This window comes from Molothrus aeneus, unplaced genomic scaffold, assembly GCF_037042795.1.
Source record: "Molothrus aeneus isolate 106 unplaced genomic scaffold, BPBGC_Maene_1.0 scaffold_30, whole genome shotgun sequence".
NCBI classification, from domain to species: Eukaryota; Metazoa; Chordata; class Aves; order Passeriformes; family Icteridae; genus Molothrus; species Molothrus aeneus.
In genome coordinates this window covers 5,441,352-5,461,879 of record NW_027098964.1, presented here as the reverse complement: position 1 = coordinate 5,461,879, position 20,528 = coordinate 5,441,352, and the positions used below count along the sequence as shown (strand labels likewise).

General features: G+C 64.5%; 1 protein-coding gene across 1 annotated transcript; it reads right to left on the bottom strand.

Annotated features, from left to right (window-relative positions):
* Positions 1–139: 139 nt before the first annotated feature.
* TECR (trans-2,3-enoyl-CoA reductase) lies at positions 140–18,316 on the bottom strand. Its single transcript, XM_066570503.1, has 13 exons — positions 18,252–18,316; positions 16,845–16,895; positions 15,260–15,311; positions 14,207–14,251; positions 13,323–13,426; positions 12,240–12,355; positions 11,250–11,355; positions 10,086–10,158; positions 9,020–9,063; positions 7,611–7,668; positions 4,565–4,653; positions 3,909–3,954; positions 140–1,277 (listed from the first exon to the last, which is right to left on the bottom strand). Exons 1-13 carry the CDS (start codon positions 18,264–18,266, stop codon positions 1,150–1,152), a joined length of 927 nt encoding a protein of 308 aa, XP_066426600.1. The 5' UTR covers positions 18,267–18,316; the 3' UTR covers positions 140–1,149.
* Positions 18,317–20,528: the final 2,212 nt, after the last annotated feature.

Sequence of the window (20,528 nt, the reverse complement as noted above, 5' to 3'; positions counted from 1 at the left end):
GTCACTGCGTTGGGGACATCGCGAAGCCACGCCCCCCCCCCCAGCCTGGGGACAGCGCGATTGTCCCCAAGGGTGGCCCTGACACCCCCCCCCCCCCCCCAGTGTCCCCTGGGAAGGGACAATGACAGCCACACACGGGTGGGGGGAGATGGCATTTATTGTCACCTGAGGGGACAGGGACAGGGGGTGGCACTGGGCAGGGGACACGGGGGGTGACACCGCGGTGTCACCAGGGGTGGCTTTGGGTGACTGGGCCAGTGCTGCTGGGGACAGTGCCACCATGGGGGGGACAGTGCCACCATGGGGGTGACACTGGGGATGGGACCCTGGATGTGACACTGCCACCACAGAGGGGACAGTGCCACCGGGGAGGGGACAGTGCCACCATGGGGGTGACACTGCCACTGGGGAGGGGACAGTGCCACCACAGAGGGGACAGTGCCACCGAAGAGGGGACACCAGGCATGGCACCAGGGAGGGGACAGTGCCATCCTGGAGGTGACACTGCCACTGGGGACACCAGGGATGGGACCCTGGATGTGACACCGCCACCCTGAATGTGACACTGCCACCAGGGAGGGGACGCTGCCACCAGAGAGGGGACAGTGCCACCCTGGATGTGACACTGCCACCAGGGAGGTGACACTGCCACTGCAGAGGGGACAGTGCCACCGGGCAGGGGACACTGGAGGTGACAAGGGACAGTGGGGCCACGCTCCCGTGTCCTGCTGTGACACCAGGGTGACAAAGGGCTCACGTCCCCTGTCCCCTCACTGTCCCCAAGGCTCAGGGCAGGACTGGCAGGGACACATCGCGGTGTCCCCAAGGTGTCCCCAGGATGTGCCAGCGGGGAGGGGACACCGGGGGCTGTCCCTGCAGTGTCACAGCAGGAAGGGCACGATGGGGGATGTCCCCAGGGCGGTGTCACAGCAGGAAGGGGACACCGGGGGCTGTCCCCGTGCTGTCCCCAGGGCGGTGTCACAGCAGGAAGGGGACACTGGGGGCTGTCCCCGTGCTGTCCCCTCGGTGTCACAGCAGGAAGGGGACACTGGGGGCTGTCCCCTCGGTGTCACAGCAGGAAGGGGACACTGGGGGCTGTCCCCGTGGTGTCACAGCAGGAAGGGGACACTGGGGGCTGTCCCCGTGGTGTCACAGCAGGAAGGGGATGATGGGCGAGCGCAGGGGCGGGTAATCGCGGAACTCGCGCAGGTAACTGCGGTGCTTGCCCTGAGCCCAGATCGCCATCTGCACAAACCCCACCAGCGAGAACAGCGCCACTGCGGGGACAGGGGACAGCGCTGGCACCGGGGGACACGGCGGGGACAGCGCTGGCACCGCGGGGACACCACAAACCCACCACAAACCCACCCAAATCCACCCAAAACCCACCTGAAATCAACCCAAATCCACACAAATCCACCCAAAACCCACCTGAAATCAACCCAAATCCACCCAAAATCCACCCAAATCCACCCCAAATCCACCCAAATCCACCCAAATCCACCCAAAATCCACCCAAATCCACCCCAAATCCACCCAAAACCCACCCGAAATCAACCCGAAATCCACCCCAAATCCACCCAAAACCCACCTGAAATCAACCCAAATCCACCCAAATCCACCCAAATCCACCCCAAATCCACCTTGAATCCACCCCAAATCCACCCAAAATCCACCCAAAATCCACCCCAAATCCACCCAAAATCCACCCAAATCCACTCCAAATCCACCCAAAACCCACCTGAAATCAACCCAAATCCACCCAAATCCAACACAAATCCACCCAAAACCCACCTGAAATCAACCCAAATCCACCCCAAATCCACCCAAATCCACCCAAAACCCTCCAAAATCCACCCAAATCCCCTCAAAATCCCCCCCAATCCAACACAAATCCACCCCAAAATCCACTCGAATCCCCTCAAAAATCCACCCCAAATTCCCTCAAAGTCCACCAGAAATCCCCCAAAATCCACCCCAATGCAACACAAATCCACCCCAAATCCCTCCTAAATCCACCCCTAAATCCACCCCAAATTACCCCAAATCACCCCCAAATCCACCCCAAATCTAACGCAAATCCACCCAATCACCCCTAAATCCGCCCAAATCCCCCAGAATCACCCCAAAATCACCCCAAAATCCCCCTAAATCCACCCCAATCCAACACAAATGCACCCCAAAATCCACTCAAATCCCCTCAAAAATCCACCCCAAATCCCCTCAAAGTCCACCCCAAATGCCCTCCAAATCCCTCCTAAATCCAGCCCAAATTACCCCAAATCACCCCCAAATCCACCCCAAATCTAACGCAAATCCACCCAATCACCCCTAAATCTGCCCAAATCCCCCAGAATCACCCCAAAATCCACCTAAACCACCCCAAATCCTCCCAAAATCCCCCTAGATCCACCCCAATCCAACACAAATCCACCTTGAATCACCCCAAAATCTGACCCAGATCCCCCGCAAATCACCCCTAAATCCTCCCCAAATCCACCCAAAATCCCCCCAAATCCAACACAAATCCCTCCAAAATTCACCCAAATCCTCCTAAATCCCCTCAAAATCCACCCCAAATCAACCCTAATCCACCGAAACCACCCCAAATCCCCCCAAATCCGCCCTGAATCACCCCTAAATCCACCCCAAATTCCCCCCAAATCACCCTAAACCCACCCCAAATCCCTCCTAAATCCACCCCAAATTACCGCAAATCACCCCTAAATCCACCCCAAATCCAATCCAAATCCACCCAATGCCCCCTAAATCACCCCAAAATCCCCCCTAAATCACCCCAAAATCCACCAAATCCACCTCAAATCCCCCTAAATCTACCCCAATCCAACACAAATCCACTCAATTCCCCTCAAAATCCACCCTGAATTGCTCCTAAATCCACCCCAAATCCCCCCCCAGATCCAACCCAAATCATCCCTAATCCACCTAAACCACCTGAAATCCCCCCAAAATTGCCCCCAAATCTACCCCAAATCCAACCCAAAATCCACCCAAATCCCCCCAAATCCACCCCAAATCCAACCCATTCCCCAAATCCACCCCATATCCTCCCAGATCCACCCAAATCCACCCCAAGCACCCCAAAATCCACCCCAAATCCCCCCAAATTCTGCCCCAAATCCACCCCAAATCCATCCCAATTCCACCCCAAATCACCCCTAAAAATCCCCCCAAAATCCACCCCTAATCATCCCAAAATCCACCCAAAATCCACAATAATCCACCCAAACCCCCCCAAATCCACTCCAAATCCACTCCAAATCCACCCCAAATCCCTCCTAAAACCACCCAAAATCACCCCTAAATCCACCCAAATCCCACCAAATCCACCCCAATTCCACCACAAATCCCCCCAAAACTCTCCCTAAATCACCCCAAAATCCCCCCTAAAGTCATCCAAATGCCCCCTAAATCCACCTAAACCACCACAAATCCACCCCAAATCCCCTCAAAATCCACCCCAAATCCCTCAAAATCCACCCCAAATCCCCGCAAAATCCTAAATCCACCCCAATCCAACACAAATCCACCCCAAATCCACCCAAATCCACCCAAATCCACCCCAAATCCACCCAAATCCACCCAAATCCACCCCAAATCCACCCAAATGCACCCCAAAATCCCTGGGGACCCCAGAGTGGCACAGGAACAGGGAGAAAGGGGACACGGGGACCCCGGGGTGGCACAGGGGACACAGAGCCGGGGTCTCCGGGGCGCCACCCCCTCCCTTGTCCCCCCGTGTCCCCTCTATGTCCCCCCGTGTCCCCCCCGTGTCCCCCCGTGTCCCTCCCTTGTCCCCCCGTGTCCCCTCTATGTCCCCCCGTGTCCCTCCCTTGTCCCCCCGTGTCCCCCCCGTGTCCCCCCCATGTCCCCCCGTGTCCCCTCACCGGGCAGGCACTGGGTCATGATGGTGAAACCGATCCAGGAGCCGACCTGGGGGGACAGAGGGGTACGGGGTGTCACCTGTGGGCGGTGTCACCTGTGGGCAGTGTCACCTTTGGGAGGTGTCACCCGTGGGCAGTGTCACCTGTGGGCAGTGTCACCTGTGGGCAGTGTCACCTATGGGGTGTCACCTGTGGGTGGTGTCACCTGTGGGCAGTGTCACCTTTGGAGTGTCACCTTTGGGCGGTGTCACCTGTGGGCAGTGTCACCTGTGGGGTGTCCCCATCCTCCACTGTGGTGACAGCCATGTCCCCTCCTGTCCCCTCCCCCAGCACAGCCATGTCCCCAGCGCCGTGTCCCCCCCAGGGCTGTCACACCCCCCAGGTGTCCCCTCAGGTGTCCCCAGGGCTGTCACACCCCCCAGGTGTCCCCAGGTGTCCTCAGGTGTCCCCCCAGGTGTCCCCCAGGTGTCCCCTCAGGTGTCCCCAGGGCTGTCACATCCCCCCCGGGCGTCCCCCCAAGGTGTCCCCAGGGCTGTCCCCTCTGCCCAGGACTGATCCCCCCCTAGGGCTGTCACACCCCAGGTGTCCCCAGGTGTCCCCAGGTGTCCCCAGGGCTGTCACACCCCAGGTGTCCCCAGGTGTCCCCAGGTGTCCCCGACCTCGTAGGTGTAGTTGGGGCAGGACACGAGCAGGAAGAGCCACGTGAACGGGTTCCGGGTGGGGTACGGGATCTTCCGGGTCTTGGAGCCTGCGGGGGACACCGGGGGACACCGGTGACACAGGGGACGCACAGGGACACACGGGGACACAGAGTGACACACAGGGACACAGAGTGACACAGTGACACACAGGGACACAGAGTGACACACAGGGACACAGAGTGACACAGGGGACACACAGGGACACATGGGGACACCAGGGAACACTGGTGACACAGGGGACACACAGGACACACGGTGACACACAGGGACACAGGGGACAGGGACACGGGGACACACAGGGACACACAGGGACACACGGGGACACACGGGGACACAGGGGACAGGGACACAGTGACACACAGTGACACACAGGGACACACAGTGACACAGGGGACAGGGACACGGGGACACACAGGGACACACAGGGACACCGGGGGACACCGGTGACACAGGGGACACACAGGGACACATGGGGACACACGGGGACACAGGGGACAGGGACACAGTGACACACAGTGACACACAGGGACACACAGTGACACAGGGGACAGGGACACGGGGACACACAGGGACACACAGGGACACCGGGGGACACCGGTGACACAGGGGACACACAGGGACACATGGGGACACACGGGGACACGGGACAGTGACACAGTGACACACAGTGACACACGGGGACACACAGTGACACAGGGGACAGGGACACGGGGACACACAGGGACACACGGGGACACCGGGGGACACTGGTGACACAGGGGACACACAGGGACACATGGGGACACCGGGGGACACTCAGGGACACACGGGGACACGGGGACACACAGTGACACAGGGGACACACAGGGACACATGGGACAGGGACACGGGGACACACAGGGACACACGGGGGACACTGGTGACACAGGGGACAGGGACACGGGGACACACGGGGACACGGGACAGTATCACGGGGACACACAGCGACACACAGGGACACACGGTGACACACAGGGACACACAGGGACACAGTGACGTGGGACAGTGACAGTGACACACGGGGACACACGGGGACACAGTGACATGGGACAGTGACAGTGACACAGTGACACACAGGGACACACGGTGACACACGGTGACACACAGGGACACAGTGACATGGGACAGTGACAGTGACACAGGGACACACAGGGACACACAGGGACACAGTGATGTGGGACGGTGACAGTGACACAGGGACACACAGTGACACACAGGGACACACGGTGACACACGGTGACACACAGGGACACAGTGACGTGGGACGGTGACAGTGACACAGGGACACACAGGGACACACGGTGACACACGGTGACACACAGGGACACAGTGACGTGGGACGGTGACAGTGACACAGGGACACACAGGGACACACGGGGACACAGTGACGTGGGACGGTGACAGTGACACAGTGACACACAGGGACACACAGGGACACAGGGGACAGGGACACGGGGACACTGGTGACACATGGGACGGTGACAGTGACACAGGGACACACAGGGACACAGTGACGTGGGACGGTGACAGTGACACAGTGACACACGGTGACACACGGTGACACACAGGGACACACAGGGACACAGTGACGTGGGACGGTGACAGTGACACAGGGACACACAGGGACACACAGGGACACAGTGATGTGGGACGGTGACAGTGACACAGGGACACACGGTGACACACGGTGACACACAGGGACACAGTGACGTGGGACGGTGACAGTGACACAGTGACACAGGGACACACAGGGACACACAGGGACACACAGGGACACACGGGCAGCGGTTCTGGGTGGGGTACGGGATGTTCCGGGGCTTGGAGCCTGCAGGGGACATGGGGACACACGGGGACACACAGTGACACCCCTGGGCATGGGGACACAGGGACACACAGGGACACAGGGACACAGGACAGTGACACAGGGGACACACGGGGACACTGGAGGGGTTCCGGGCGAGGTACGGGATCTGGGGACACATGGGGACACGGGGACACATGGGGACACACCAGTCACACTCCTGAACATGGGGACACGGGACACACGGGGGGACACACGGGGGGACACCAGTGACAGCCACGGACATGGGGACACACAGGGACACATCAGGGACATGGGGACACACCGGGACATGGGGGGACACGGGTGACATGGAGCACACGGGGACACGCTGGTGACAGCCCCGGACATGGGGACACGCCGGTGACACCCCCAGGACACGTGTCACCCCCCAGGCCACCCCCCCGGACAGGTGCCACCCTCCATGTCACCTCCGTGTCCCCTCCTGTCCCTTCTGTGTCCCCTCCATGTCCCCTCCTGTCCCTGCCAGCCCCTGGCTGCTCCCACGTGTCCTTGTGGCCTCTGCACCATCGTGTCCCCACTGTCCCCGATGTCCCCAAAGTCCCTGATGTCCCCCTGATGTCCCCATGTCCTCCATAAACCCCCGATGTCCTCAATGTCCCCAGTGTCCCCTTGTGTCCCCAGTGTCCCCTTGTGTCCCCCCGATGTCCCCTGGCTCTCCCCACTGTCCCCAATGTCCCCCTGGCTGTCCCCAGTGTCTCCCATGCCCCCAATGTCCCCATGTCCCCAGTGTCCCCTGGCTGTCATCCATGTCCCCTCCCTGGCTGTCACCAATGTCCCCAGTGTCCCCCTCCTGTCCCCAATCTCCTGAATGTCCCTGATGTCCCCCAGTGTCCCCTGGCTGTCCCTGCTGTCCCCCAGTCCCCCGTGTCAATGTCCCTGATGTCCCCGTGTCTCCTCAATGTCCCCAATGTCCCCCTGTGTCCCCCAATGTCCCCTCAGTGTCCCCAATATCCCCCCAGTGCCTCCAATGTCCCCAGTGTCCCCCTGGCTGTCCCCTCAATGTCCCCGATATCCCCCAATCCCCCCAGTGTCCCCCGCTATGTCCCTGCTGTCTCCAAGGTGTCCCCAATGTCCCCCCAATGTCCCCTCAATGTCCCCTCAATGTCCCCAGTGTCCCCTCACCCGCTGGCCGCAGGTTCCTCAGGGCCACGTGGATGGAGAAGTTCCCGAGCTGGCAGAACTGGGGGGGTCACAGGGGGGTCACGGAGGGGTCACGGGGGTCACAGGGGGGTCACGGAGGGGTCACGGAGGGGTCACGGGGGGGGGTGGCCCCGGGACCCCCCCCAGGGACCCCGCAGTGTCCCCTTGGCCCCACTGGGAACCCCCCAGACCCCCCCAAAATCTGCCCAAATCCCCCAGAGCCCCCCCAAACCCCAGTGGGACCCCCCAAACCCCCCAGAGCCCCCTCAAACCCCCCCAGCCCAGCCGGGACCCCCCAAACCCCCCCAAACCCCAGTGGGACCCCCCCAAACCTCCCCCCCCAGCCCCCCAAAATCTGCCCAAAGCCCCCCATGGCCCCCTCAGGCCCCCGAGCCCCCCAAATCCCCCATGGCACCCCCAAACCCCCCATGCAAGCCCCCCCAAATCCCCCATCCCAGCCCCCCCAAAACCCCTCAGCCCCCCCAGGGCCCCCCCAAATTCCCCATCCCAATTCCCTCAGCCCCCCCCCCCCATAGCCCCCCAAAACTCCCCATGGCCCCCTCAACTCCCCTGCCCCAAACCTCCCATTCCCAGCCCCCCCAAAATCCCCCCAAACCCACTGGGACCCCCCCAAACCCCCCATCCCAGGCCCCCCCAAAATCCCCCCCAAACCTCCCATTCCCAGCCCCCCAATTCCCCCAAATCCCCCTGACCCCCCAAATCCCCACTGGGACCCCCCCAAACCCCCCATGGCCCCCCCAAACCCCCCCAAATCCCCCATCCCAATTCCCTCAGCCCCCCCATGGGCCCCCCCAAATCCCCACTGGGACCCCCCCAAACCCACTGGGACCCCCCCGCAAATTCCCCCAAACCCTCCCCAAGCCCCCCCAAATCCCACATGGGCCCCCCAAAGGCCCCCAAACCCTCCCAAACCCCCCCAAACCTTCCATGAACCCCCCAAATCCCCCTGAACCCCCCGAATCTCCCATTCCCGCCCCCCAAAGCCCCCCAAATCCCCACTGGGACCCCCCCAAAGCCCCCACGGCCCCCCCAAAACCTCCCATTCCCAGCCCCTCAAATCCCCCTGAGCCCCCCCAAATCCCCCCAAATCTCCCATTCCAGCCCCCCAAACCCCCCAAATCCCCACTGGGACCCCCCCAAAGCCCCCATGGCACCCCCAAACCCCCCACCCAAGTACCCTCAGCCCCCCCCATGGCCCCCCCCAAACCCACTGGGACCCCCCCCAAACCCCCCATGGGCCCCCCAAACCCCCCCAAACCCCCCATGGGCCCCGAAACCCCCCCAAACCTCCCCTTCCCAGCCCCCCCCAAATCCCCCCAGCCTCACTGGGACCCCCCCCCGTGTCCCCCCCGTGTCCCCCCCGGACCCACCAGGAACACGGCCAGCGCCAGCTTCACCTGCTCGTCACCGTACGCTGCGGGGACACGGCGGGGTCACAACCGGGACAGACGGACACACGGACAGCAGAGGGGACAGACGGACACAGGGACAGCAGAGGGACACAGGCACACAGGGACACAGGGACACAGGGACAGCAGAGGGACACAGGGACAGACAGACACAGGGACACAGGGACCGGGACACGGCAGGGTCACAACCGGGACAGACGGACAGACGGACAGCAGAGGGACACAGGGACACAAGGACAGAGGGACACAGGGACAGAGGGGACGGGGACACAGGGACACCAGAGGGACAGAGGGACAGACGGACACAGGGACACCAGAGGGACAGGGACGGGGACACGGGAGGGTCAGAACAGGGACAGACGGACACAGGGACCTGGACACAGCGGGGTCAGAACGGGGACAGATGGACACAGGGACACCAGAGGGACAGAGGGACACAGGGATAGAGGGAGAGAGGGACAGGGACATGACGGGGTCAGACGGACAGATGGACACAGGGACACAGGGACAGAGGGACAGAGGAGGGACAGACAGAGGGACAGACGGACACAGGGACAGAGGGGACAGAGGGACAGAGGGACAGGGACATGGGGGGGGTCAGAACGGGGACAGATGGACAGAGGGACAAGGAGGGGACAGAGGGACAGGGATGGGGACAGAGGGCACAGGGACACCCCCAGTGTCCCCTCCTGCGGGGGACACGGGCGCGGCAGGGACGGGGACAGCCACGCCCCCCGTGTGTCCCCTGGTGGCACAGGGGGACAAGGGGACACGGTGATGGGGACAGTGGGGACACACAGGGGACAGTGACAGGGACAGGTGACACTCACCTGGCGGGGTGTACAGCGGGTGGTTGATGTAATGGGGACAGTGACAGTGACAGTGACAGTGACACACAGGTGACAGGGACAGGTGACACTCACCTGGCGGGGTGTACAGCGGGTGGTTGATGTAATGGGGACAGTGACAGTGACACACAGGTGACAGTGACAGTGACACACAGGTGACAGGGACAGGTGACACTCACCTGGCGGGGTGTACAGCGGGTGGTTGATGTAATACGCCATCCAGGCAGCGAAGCCCCAGTAGTAGGTGCAGTTCTGGGGACATTGGGGACACGTTGGGGACACGGGGTGGCCTCGAGGGGACAGGGAGGTGACCCAGGTGACAGTGACATCGGGATGATGTCACACGGGGGCGGGGCTGGGTGGGGACAGGGGTGACCCAGGTGACAGTGACACCTCAGAGATGTGGCACGGGGTCGGTGCCACAGCGGGACAGGGACAGGGAGGGGACAGGGCGGTGACACCAGTGCTGGGGAGGTGCCGGGGTAGTGACACAGGTGGCACACAGGTGACAGGGTGGTGGCACAGGTGGCACACAGGTGTCACCCAGGTGTCACCCAGGTGTCCCACCTTGAAGATGCTGCGCAGGGGCATGGTGCCGTGCGAGAAGGGGACAGGGAGGGGACAGGGCGGTGTGGCAGTGTCAGGGGGGTGTCCCAGGTGTCCCAGGTGTCCCACCTTGAAGATGCTGTGCAGGGGCACGAGGCCGTGCGAGAAGGGGACAGGGACGGGACAGGGCAGTGTCTGGGCACTGGGGTGGTGCTGGGGCAGTGTGGCAGTGCCAGGGGGGTGTCACAGGTGTCCCAGGTGTCCCCCAGGTGTCCCAGGTGTCCCCCAGGTGTCCCCCAGGTGTCCCCGGTGTCCCACCTTGAAGATGCTGTGCAGGGGCACGAGGCCGTGCGAGAAGGGGATGGGGACAGGGCGGTGCCGGGGCAGTGTGGCAGTGTCAGGGGGGTGACACAGGTGTCCCGGGTGTCACACAGGTGTCACCCAGGTGTCACCCAGGTGACAGGGTGGTGTCCCAGGTGTTCCACCTTGAAGATGTTGCTCAGGGGCACGGAGCCGTGTGAGAAGGGGATGGGGACAGGGTGGTGCCGGGGCAGTGTGGCAGTGCCAGGGGGGTGTCACAGGTGTCACACAGGTGTCACCCAGGTGTCCCAGGTGTCCCCCAGGTGTCCCCGGTGTCCCACCTTGAAGATGTTGCGCAGGGGCATGGTGCCGTGCGAGAAGGGGACAGGGACAGGGCGGTGCTGGGGCAGTGTGGCAGTGGCAGGGGGGTGACACAGGTGTCACATGTGTCACACAGGTGTCCCAGGTGTCCCCCAGGTGTCCCCCAGGTGTCCCACCTTGAAGATGTTGCGCAGGGGCATGGTGCCGTGCGAGAAGCGGTGCACAAAGAGCGTCTCCAGCAGCCGCTTGACGTAGTGGAACGAGTGACAGCAGCACGCCAGGCTGGGGACATTGGGGACATTGGGGACACACCTGCGACGCACCTGCGACGCCTCCGCCCTGTCCCCACCACCTGGCCGGGGTCCCCATTATGGGCCCTGCAACCCCCCATTGTCCCCAATGTCCCCCCAGTGTCTGCAGTGTCCCCATTGTCCCCCCAATGTCCCCAATGTCCCCATTGTCCCCCCAGTGTCCCCAAGGTGTCCCCAAGGTGTCCCCACTGTCCCCAACATCTCCCAGTGTCCCCAGTCCCCGCAATGTCACCAAAACCCCACCGTGTCCCTGCTGTCCCTCCCAGCATCCCCCCAGTGTCCCCAGTGTCCCAATGTCCCCCGTGTCCCCAATGTCCCCCCAATGTCCCCAATGTCCCTACTGTCCCCAACATCCCCATTGTCCCTGATGTCCCCAGGTCCCCAAACCTCCCCAATGTCCCCGCAGTGTCCCCAGTGTCCCCAAACCCCCGAGGTGTCCCCGAGGTGTCCCCAATGTCCCCAAGCCCCCAATGTCCCCAAATCCCCCCAGTGTCCCCGAGGTGTCCCCGGTGTCCCCGAGATGTCCCTGATGTCCCCAAACCCCCTCCAGTGTCCCCGAGGTTTCCCCAATGTCCCTGATGTCCCCAAATCCCCACAATGTCCTCACAGTGTCCCCAAGGTGTCCCCAGTGTCCCCACAATGTCCCCAGTGTCCCCAATGTCTCCAAACCCCCCCGGTGTCCCCGAGGTGTCCCCGGTGTCCCCGAGGTGTCCCCGAGGTGTCCCCGAACCCCCCCAGTGTCCCCAGTGCCCCCGAGGTGTCCTCAAGGTGTCCCCGGTGTCCCCAAATCCCCCCAATGTCCCCAGTGTCCCCAAACCCCCCCAATGTCCCCGAGGTGTCCCCGGTGTCCCTCACTGGACCACGCGGTGCCGGCTGGCGGTGAAGTCGTAGCGGGGCCCGTACAGGAACGGGACCCGGAAATAGAACAGCAGGTAAATGAGGAGGGGACCCGCGTACTCCGTCAGGAACACCTGGACAGGTGAGGGACACGTGAGGGACACTGAGGGACACCTGGGACAGGTGAGGGACAGGTGAGGGACAGCTGGGACAGGTAAATGAGGAGGGGACCCGCGTACTCCGTCAGGAACACCTGGACAGGTGAGGGACACGTGAGGGACACTGAGGGACAGCTGGGACAGGTAAATGAGGAGGGGACCCGCGTACTCCATCAGGAACACCTGGACAGGTGAGGGACACGTGAGGGGACAGGTGAGGGACAGATGAGGGACAGGTGAGGGCACAGCTGGGACAGGTGAGGGACAGATGAGGGACACGTGAGGGACAGGTGAGGGACAGGTGAGGGACAGGTGAAAGGGGACAGGGACACCTGGGACAGGTGAGGGACAGGTGAGGGACACTCAGGGACACCTGGGACAGGTGAGGGACAGGTGAGGGACAGGTGAGGGACAGGTGAGGGGACAGGGACACCTGGGGCAGGTGAGGGACAGGTGAGGGACAGGTGAGGGACAGGCGAGGGACACTCAGGGACACCTGGGACAGGCGAGGGACAGGTAAGAGGGGACAGCTGGGACAGGTGAGCACAGGGAACATGGGACACCCAGGAGCAGGCACAGAGGGACAGAGAGCGACAGACGGACACGGGGACACAGGGGTGACACAGGGGTGACACACAGCTGACAGGTGACACAGTGGGTGACAGGGGATGACACAGGTGACACATAGGTGACACAGGTGTGACACCCAGTGTCCTCACCGTGACCCAGCTGATCTGCGCCCCCAGGTCCCGGAAGGTGACACAGGTGACAGACAGGTGACACACAGGTGACACAGGGGTGACACAGGTGACAGGTGACAGACAGGTGACACAGGTGACACAGTGGGTGACAGGGGATGACACAGGTGACACACAGGTGACACAGGGAGGTGACACTCAGGTGACACAGGTGACACTCAGGTGTGACACCCAGGTGTCCTCACCGTGACCCAGCTGATCTGCGCCCCCAGGTCCCGGAAGTAGAGCGTGGCCGTGGTGCCCACGGGCAGCGACTGCAGCACATCCTCGTCCTTGAGAGAGCGCCCCTCTGCGGAGAGCACACCTGGGCACACCTGGGCACAGCTGGGCACACACCTGGCACAGCTGGGCACACCTGGCACACACCTGGGCACAGCTGGGCACACACCTGGGCACAGCTGGCACACACCTGGCACAGCTGGCCACACCTGGCACACACCCGGCACAGCTGGCCACACCTGGGCACAGCTGGCACACAGCTGGCACACACCTGGGCACACACCTGGGCACGCCTGGCACACACCTGGCACACACCTGGCACAGCTGGTACACACCTGGGCATGCCAGGCACAGCTGGCACACACCTGGAACACACCTGGCACACATGTGGGCACATCTGGGGGGTACGTGGGGCACACCTGGGGGTACCTGGGAACATCCCTAGGGACACCTGGCACACCTGGCACACACCTGGCACACCTGGCACACGTCTGGGCACACCTGGCACACACCTCGGGACACACCTGGCACAGCTTGGGACATCTGGGACTCACCTGGTGACACCTGGGGACATCCCTGGGGGACACCTGGGGACACCCCTGGGGATGCCTGGGGACATTGGGGGATACCTGGGGACACCCCTGGGGACAGTTGGAGACAGCTTGGGGACATCTGGGAGGGGGTACCTGGGGACATTCCTGGGGACAGTTGGGGACATTGGGGGACATCCCTTAGGGACACCTGGGGGACAGCTAGGGACACCTGGGGACACACCTGGGGACACCTTGGGAACAGCCCTGGGGACATCCCCGGGGACAGCAGGGACATTGGGGACAGCGGTGTCACTCACTGGGGTCCAGGCGCAGGGACTGCCTCGCTGGGTACCACTGGGGATCTGCGGGACACAGGGACAGGGACAGTGACACCGGGGACAGCGGAGGTGGCACCATGGGGACAGGGATAGTGGCACCGGGGACAGCGGGGGTGGCACCATGGGGACAGTGACAGTGGCACTGTGGGGACACAGCCACAGAGGGGACAGGGACAAGGAGGCCCCTATGGCCTGGTGACACGGTGACATGGCCTGGTGACATGTCCCCATGGCTCAGTGACCTGTCCCAGGCACACTGAGGGTCCCCATCTTCATCCCTGTCCCCAGCCCTGTCCCCTCCCCTGTCCCTGTCCCCATGTCCCCCATGTCCCCTCCCCTGTCCCTCTCCCCATGTCCCCCATGTCCCCTCTCCCTGTCCCCCTGTTCCTGTCCCCATATCTCTGTCCCTGTGTCCCCCGTCCCCATCCCCTCGGTCCCCAGTCCCCCCTGTCCCCCTGTCCCTATCCCCTCTCCCTGTCGCCACCTCTGTCCCCATGTCCCCATTCTCATCCCTGTCCCCTCTCCCCCCTGTCCCCTCCCTGTCCCTGTGTCCCCATCCCTGTCCCCATGTCCCCCATCCCCTCTCCCTGTCCCCCTGTTCCTGTCCCCATATCTCTGTCCCTGTGTCCCCTGTCCCCATCCATCCCCTCGGTCCCCAGTCCCCCCTGTCCCCCTGTCCCTATCCCCTCTCCCTGTCCCCTGTCCCCTCCCTGTCCGCACCCCTGTCCCCTGTCCCCATCCCTGTCCCTCCCTCCCTGTCCCCATGTCCCCATCCCTGTCCCCTGTGCCCCCACATCCCCATGTCCCCCCTGTCCCCTCCCGGTCCCTGTGTCCCCATCCCTGTCCCCTCTGTCCCCCTGTCACCTCCCTGTCCCCATGTCCCCCATCCCCTATCCCCATCCCCCTCCCTGTCCCTGCCCCCTGTTCCCTGTCCCCATCCACGTCCCCATGTCCCCCCTGTCCCCTGCCTCCCTCTCCATCCCTGTCCCCATCCCTGTCCCCATCCCTGTCCCCATCCCTGTCCCCACTCACGGCTCTTGCTGAACAGGTTTTTGATGTCGGCCACCGTGGCCTGAGGCTCCACCTGGGGACAGCGATGGCACTCAGGGGACACACGGGGACAAGCGCCAGGCCACCCCTGTCCCCTCCCAGGCCACCCCTGTCCCCTCCCAGGCCCCACCTGGGGACAGCGAGGACACTCAGGGGACAGCGACAGCGCCAGGCCACCCCGTCCCCTCATGGCACTGTCCCCATGTGCCCGTGCCCCCTCCAGGGCTGTCCCCGTGTCCCCTGAAGCACTGTCCCCATGTCCTGCCATGTGCTGTCCCCATGTCCCCCCTGTGTCCCCCCATGTCCCCCTATCCCCCCGTGTCCCCCCATGTCCCCCTATCCCCCCGTGTCCCCCCTGTGTCCCCCAATGTCCCCCCTGTGTCCCCATGTTTCCCTATGTCCCCCCTGTCCCCCTGCTGTCCCCATGTCCCCCCATCTCCATGTCCCCATGTCCCTGTGTCCCCCTGTCCCTCCATGTTCCCCTGTCCCCCCTGTGTCCCCCCATGTCTCCCCTTGCTGTCCCGTATCCCCATGTCCCCTGTCCCCTTTTCCCCCTGCTGTCCCCCCGTGTCCCCCCATGTCCCCATGCCCCATGTCCCCCCCACTGATGTCCCCCTGTCCCCTCCATGTCTCCACGTCCCCTCATGTCCCCGTGTCCCCTGTGACTCCCCATGTTCCCCTATATCCCCATGTCCCCCTGTGTCCCCCTGTCCCCTTGCTGTCCCTGTGCCCCCCCATGTCCCCCTGTCCCCGTGTTCCCCCATCCCCTCGTGTCCCCCCATCCCTCCACGTCCCCCTGTGTCCCATTGTCCCCCCATGTCCCCCCCGTGTCCCCCTGGCCCCCCATGACCCTTAGTCCCCTCATGTCCCCCCGTCCCCATGTCCCCAGTCCCTCTATGTCCCCCTGTCCCCTGCTGTCCCCCCATGTCCCTTAGTCCCCCCATGTCCCCCTGCCCCTCCATGCCCCCCTGTGTCCCCATGTCCCCCTGTCTGCTCTTGCTGCCCCATGTCCCCCTATGTCCCCCTGTCCCTCCATGCCCATATGTCCCCCTGTGTCCCCCGAGTCCCCATGTCCCCCTGTGCCCCCATGTTCCCCTATGTCCCTGTTCCCCCCTGTCCCCCCATATCCCTCTGTCCCCCCATGTCCCCCTGTCCTCCTATGTCCTCCTGTCCCCCTCTACTGTCCCCATGTCCCCCCGTGTCCCCCTATGTCCTCCTGTCCCCCTCTGCCCCTCTGCTGTCCCCATGTCCCCCCATGTCCCCATGTCCCTGTGCCCCCTCATGTCCCCCTGTCCCTCCATGTTCCCCTATGTCCCTGTCCCCCCATGTCCCCACGTCCCCCTGTCCCCCTCTGCTGTCCCCATGTCCCACCATGCTGTCCCCATGTCCCCCCGTGTCCTCCTGTCCCCTTGTCCCCTCTTGCTGTCCACATCTCCCCATGTCCCCGTGTCCCCCCATGTCCCCCATGTTCCAATTTCCCCACATCCCCCTGTCCCCCCCTGTCCCCTGTGTTCCCCCCCCCTATCCACTGTGTCCCCCTGCTGTCCCCTCGTGTCCCCCTGTGTACCTTGTCCAGGAAGCACAGCTTGTCCCTGGTCCTGGCATCCAGGATCTCCACCTCGAAGAAGAGCAGCGCCGCTTTCCGGGGCCGCCTCCCGGGAGGGGCCACCGGGGGCCACAGCCCGGCCACGGCCACCGGGGCCACCCCCGCGGCCACCCCCGGGGCCACCACCGGGCCACCCCCGCGGGGCGCCACCGCCACCTCCATGGCCCGAAACCCGAAACCCGATCGGCCCCGCGGCCGCTAAATATAAACGCACCCCCCCCCGGTGGCATTTGGTGGCCCCTGGTGGCCCTGGAGGTGGCCCCTGGTGGCCCTGGAGGTGGCCCTGGAGGTGGCCCTGGAGGTGGTCCAGGGGTGGACAGAGGTTGCCCTGGCAGTGGCCCCGTGGTGGCCCGGGGGTGGCCCTGGAGTGGACGGGGGTGGCCGTGGAGGTGGCCCCATGGTGGCCCTGGGGTAGCCTTGGGGCGGCCCAGGGGTGGCCGTGGAGGTGGCCCCATAGGTGGCCAGGTGGTGGCCCTGTGGTGGCCCGGGTTTAGCACCAGGTGGCCCTGGAGGTGGCCCTGGAAGTGGCTCTGTGGTGGCCCCATGGTGGCACCTGGTGGCCCTGTGGTGGCCCTGAAGGTGGCCCTGGAGCAGCCTCGTGGTGGCCCAGGAGGTGGCCCCGTGGTGGCCCTGGAAGTGGCCCCGTGGTGGCCCTGGGGTGGCCCAGGGGTGGCTCTGGCGGTGGCCCCGTGGTGGCCCTGGAGGTGGCACTGGGGAGGTGACACTGCCATAGCAGGAGGTGACACTGGAAGGGTGACACTGCCATGGGGGCAGGTGACACTGGGGGGGGCGGGGGGTGACACTGCCACGGGGAAGAGGGTGACACTGGCGAGGTGACACTGGGGAGGTGACATTGCCACGGGGGGCAGGTGACAGTGACAGCTCCGTGGGCCACCGGAGCCGTGCCCTGGAGCCACCCCGGAGCAAGGTGACGGTGACAATGGCGCTCGGGGGGTGACAGCGGGATCGTTCCGGGGTCACCGCGGCCCCTCAGGGCCCTGCTGCGACCGCGGGGGCGGCCCGGGACCCTCCGGGACCTTCCAGAACCTTCCGGGACCCTCCGGGCCCACCGAGAGCACGGGGAACACAAGCCCCGCCCCTTTCCATAAGACCCCGCCCACCCCAGCGACCCCGCCCCTTCACACTAAGCTCCGCCCCGCCGCCCACAGAAGTCGCGCCGTGACGCGCATGCGCACATCGCGACGCCCACCGCGCAAGCGCACAGCGCGTCCCGGTTGCCCCAGGGCGGAACGCGCGGGTTCCGCGGGGCCGCCGCGATGGCGCCGTGCGGGACCGGCGGCGCCGGAGGCTCGGGGCCTCTCCGGTGTCGGTGTCCGGCCCGGGCCGCGGGCAGCGTGGCCGCCTCACCTCGTAGTGCTTCATGGCCGCTCCGCTCCGCCGCTCCCGCCGCCCCCGCCGCCCCCACGTGACCCGCCCCCTCAGGCCCGCCGGGGGGCGGGGCCTGGGGCTCGGCCAATCGGCGCCGCGCGCGTGGCTCGGCGCGGCCAATCGGAAGGCGGCGGTCCCGCCCGCGCGCTCGCCCCTTTCCCGCCGCGCTGGTTGCCGCGGCAACGCGAACGCCCGAGGGGGAATCCGCCAATGGGAGGGCGGGGGCGGGGCATGGAGTGACGGAGAGTGCAGCCAATGGGAGCGCGGAGGGGGCGGGGCGGAGGGTGGAGTGGTGTCATATCAGCCAATGGGCTCGCGTCAGGGGCGGGGCAAACACCGCATGGGCTCTGGGGGGTCATGGAGGGGGTCTGGGCGTGGGGGGGTCAAAGAGGGCCTGGGGGGTTTCGGGGGGCTGGGGGGTCATGGGGGGTTTGGGGGGTCAAAGGGGTCATGGGGGGGTCTGGGGGGTGAGAGGGCCATGGGGACTGGGGGCTGTGGGTTTGGGGGGTCATGGGGGGGTCAAAGGGGGCTGGGGGGTTTGGAGGGTAGGGGGGGGTCATGGGGACTGGGAGGGGTCCCAGGGGACTCGGGGGTCTGTGGGGTTTGAGGGGTCCAAGGAGTTTTGGGGGTCTGGGGGGGTCATGGGGGGCGGGGTCATGGGGGGTTCTGGGGTTGGGGGGGGTCAAATGGGGGCTGGGGGGTTTGGAGGGTGAGGGGTTCACAGGAACTTGGGGGGGGTCACAGGCACTGGGGGTCTGTGGGGTTTGGGGGATCTGAGGAGTTTTGGGGGGTCTGGGGGGCCATGGAGGGCAGCGGGCCGTGAGGAATGGAGGGGTCACAAGGACTGGGAGGGGTCACAGGGACTGGGGGGCTCTGGAGTTTGGGGGGGTCCGAGGGGGCTGCAGGGTCTGGGGGTTCTGGGGGTGTTCGAGTGGCCTGAGGGGTCACAGAGGGGCTCAGGAAATGGGGGGGGGGGGCAGGGGAGGACACCCCAGGGATGGGGGGGACACTCGGGGGTCACGGGGGGCTGGGATGGTCATGGCAGGCTGGAGGGTCCTGGGGACACCATGGGGACAGCATGGGGACACTGTGGGGATGGGGACAGCATGGGGACACCGTGGGGACATGCTGGGACACAGATCAGGGTGGGGTAGGTCAGACCCTACAGGCCCAGGGGGATGTGGCAGGGCTTGGGGACACTTTGGGACATTGGGACACAGTGACTGTGGGGGCATGGGGATGCTTTGGGACACAGGGGACATTTTGGGACCCAGGGGACACTTTGGGACACAGTGACTGTGCAGCCATAGGGACTCCTGGCCATGGGGACAATGGGGGGGGGGGCCGGTCCCTCTCTGTGTCCCCATGTCCCGTGTCCCCATGTCCCATGTCCTGTGTCCCCACGTCCTGTGTCCCCATGTCCCATGTCCCCATGTCCCCCATGTCCTGTGTCCTATGTCCCCATATCCCCCCATGTCCCCCATGTCCCCTGTCCCCATGTCCTCTTAGCCACCTGTCCCCAGGTGTCCAATAGCCGCGTCACCATGTCCCCGATGTCCTCCCTGTCCCATGTCCCGTGTCCCATGTCCCCATGTCCCCCCATGTCCCACATCCTGTGTCCCCATGTCTCCATGTCCCCCTGTGTCCTCCCTGTCCCCATGTCCTGTCCCCCCATGTCCCGTGTCCCCATGTCCCCATGTCCCCCCATGTCCCGTGTCCTGTGTCCCCACATCCTGTGTCCCCATGTCCTCCCTGTCCCCCTGTGTCCTCCCTGTCCCCATGTCCTGTCCCCTCATGTCCCCCTGTGTCCCCATGTCCCCATGTCCCGTGTCCTGTGTCCCCACGTCCTGTGCCCATGTGTCCTATGTCCCTGTGTCACCATGTCCTGTGTCCCCATGTCCTGTGTCACCATGTCCTCCCTGTCCCCATGTCTCCCCGTGTCTCCATGTCCTGTGTCCCCTTGTCCTCCCTGTCCCCATGTCCTGTACCTCCATGTCCCCTTGCCCACCTGTCCCCAGGTGTCCAATAGCCGTGTCCCCATGTCCCCATGTCCACCCGTGTCCTTTGTCTCTGTGTCCCCATGTGCCCCCATGTCCCTATGTCCTTCTGGTCCCCATGTCCCCATGTCCCAGTGTCCCCATGTCCTCCCTGTCCCCATGTCCCCATATCCCCCTATGTCCCCATGTCCACCCCTGTCCCTGTGTCCATCCCGTTCCCATCCCCGCTCCCTCCGGTCCATCCCTGTTTCCCTCCCCA

Coding starts and splice junctions, on each gene's coding strand:
- TECR (XM_066570503.1), bottom strand. Junction 13,427..14,206: donor GTCCCTGCGCCTGGACCCCA/GTGAGTGACACC, acceptor TGCTCTCCGCAG/AGGGGCGCTCTCTCAAGGAC. Junction 12,356..13,322: donor CGCAGATCAGCTGGGTCACG/GTGAGGACACCT, acceptor TCACCTGTCCAG/GTGTTCCTGACGGAGTACGC.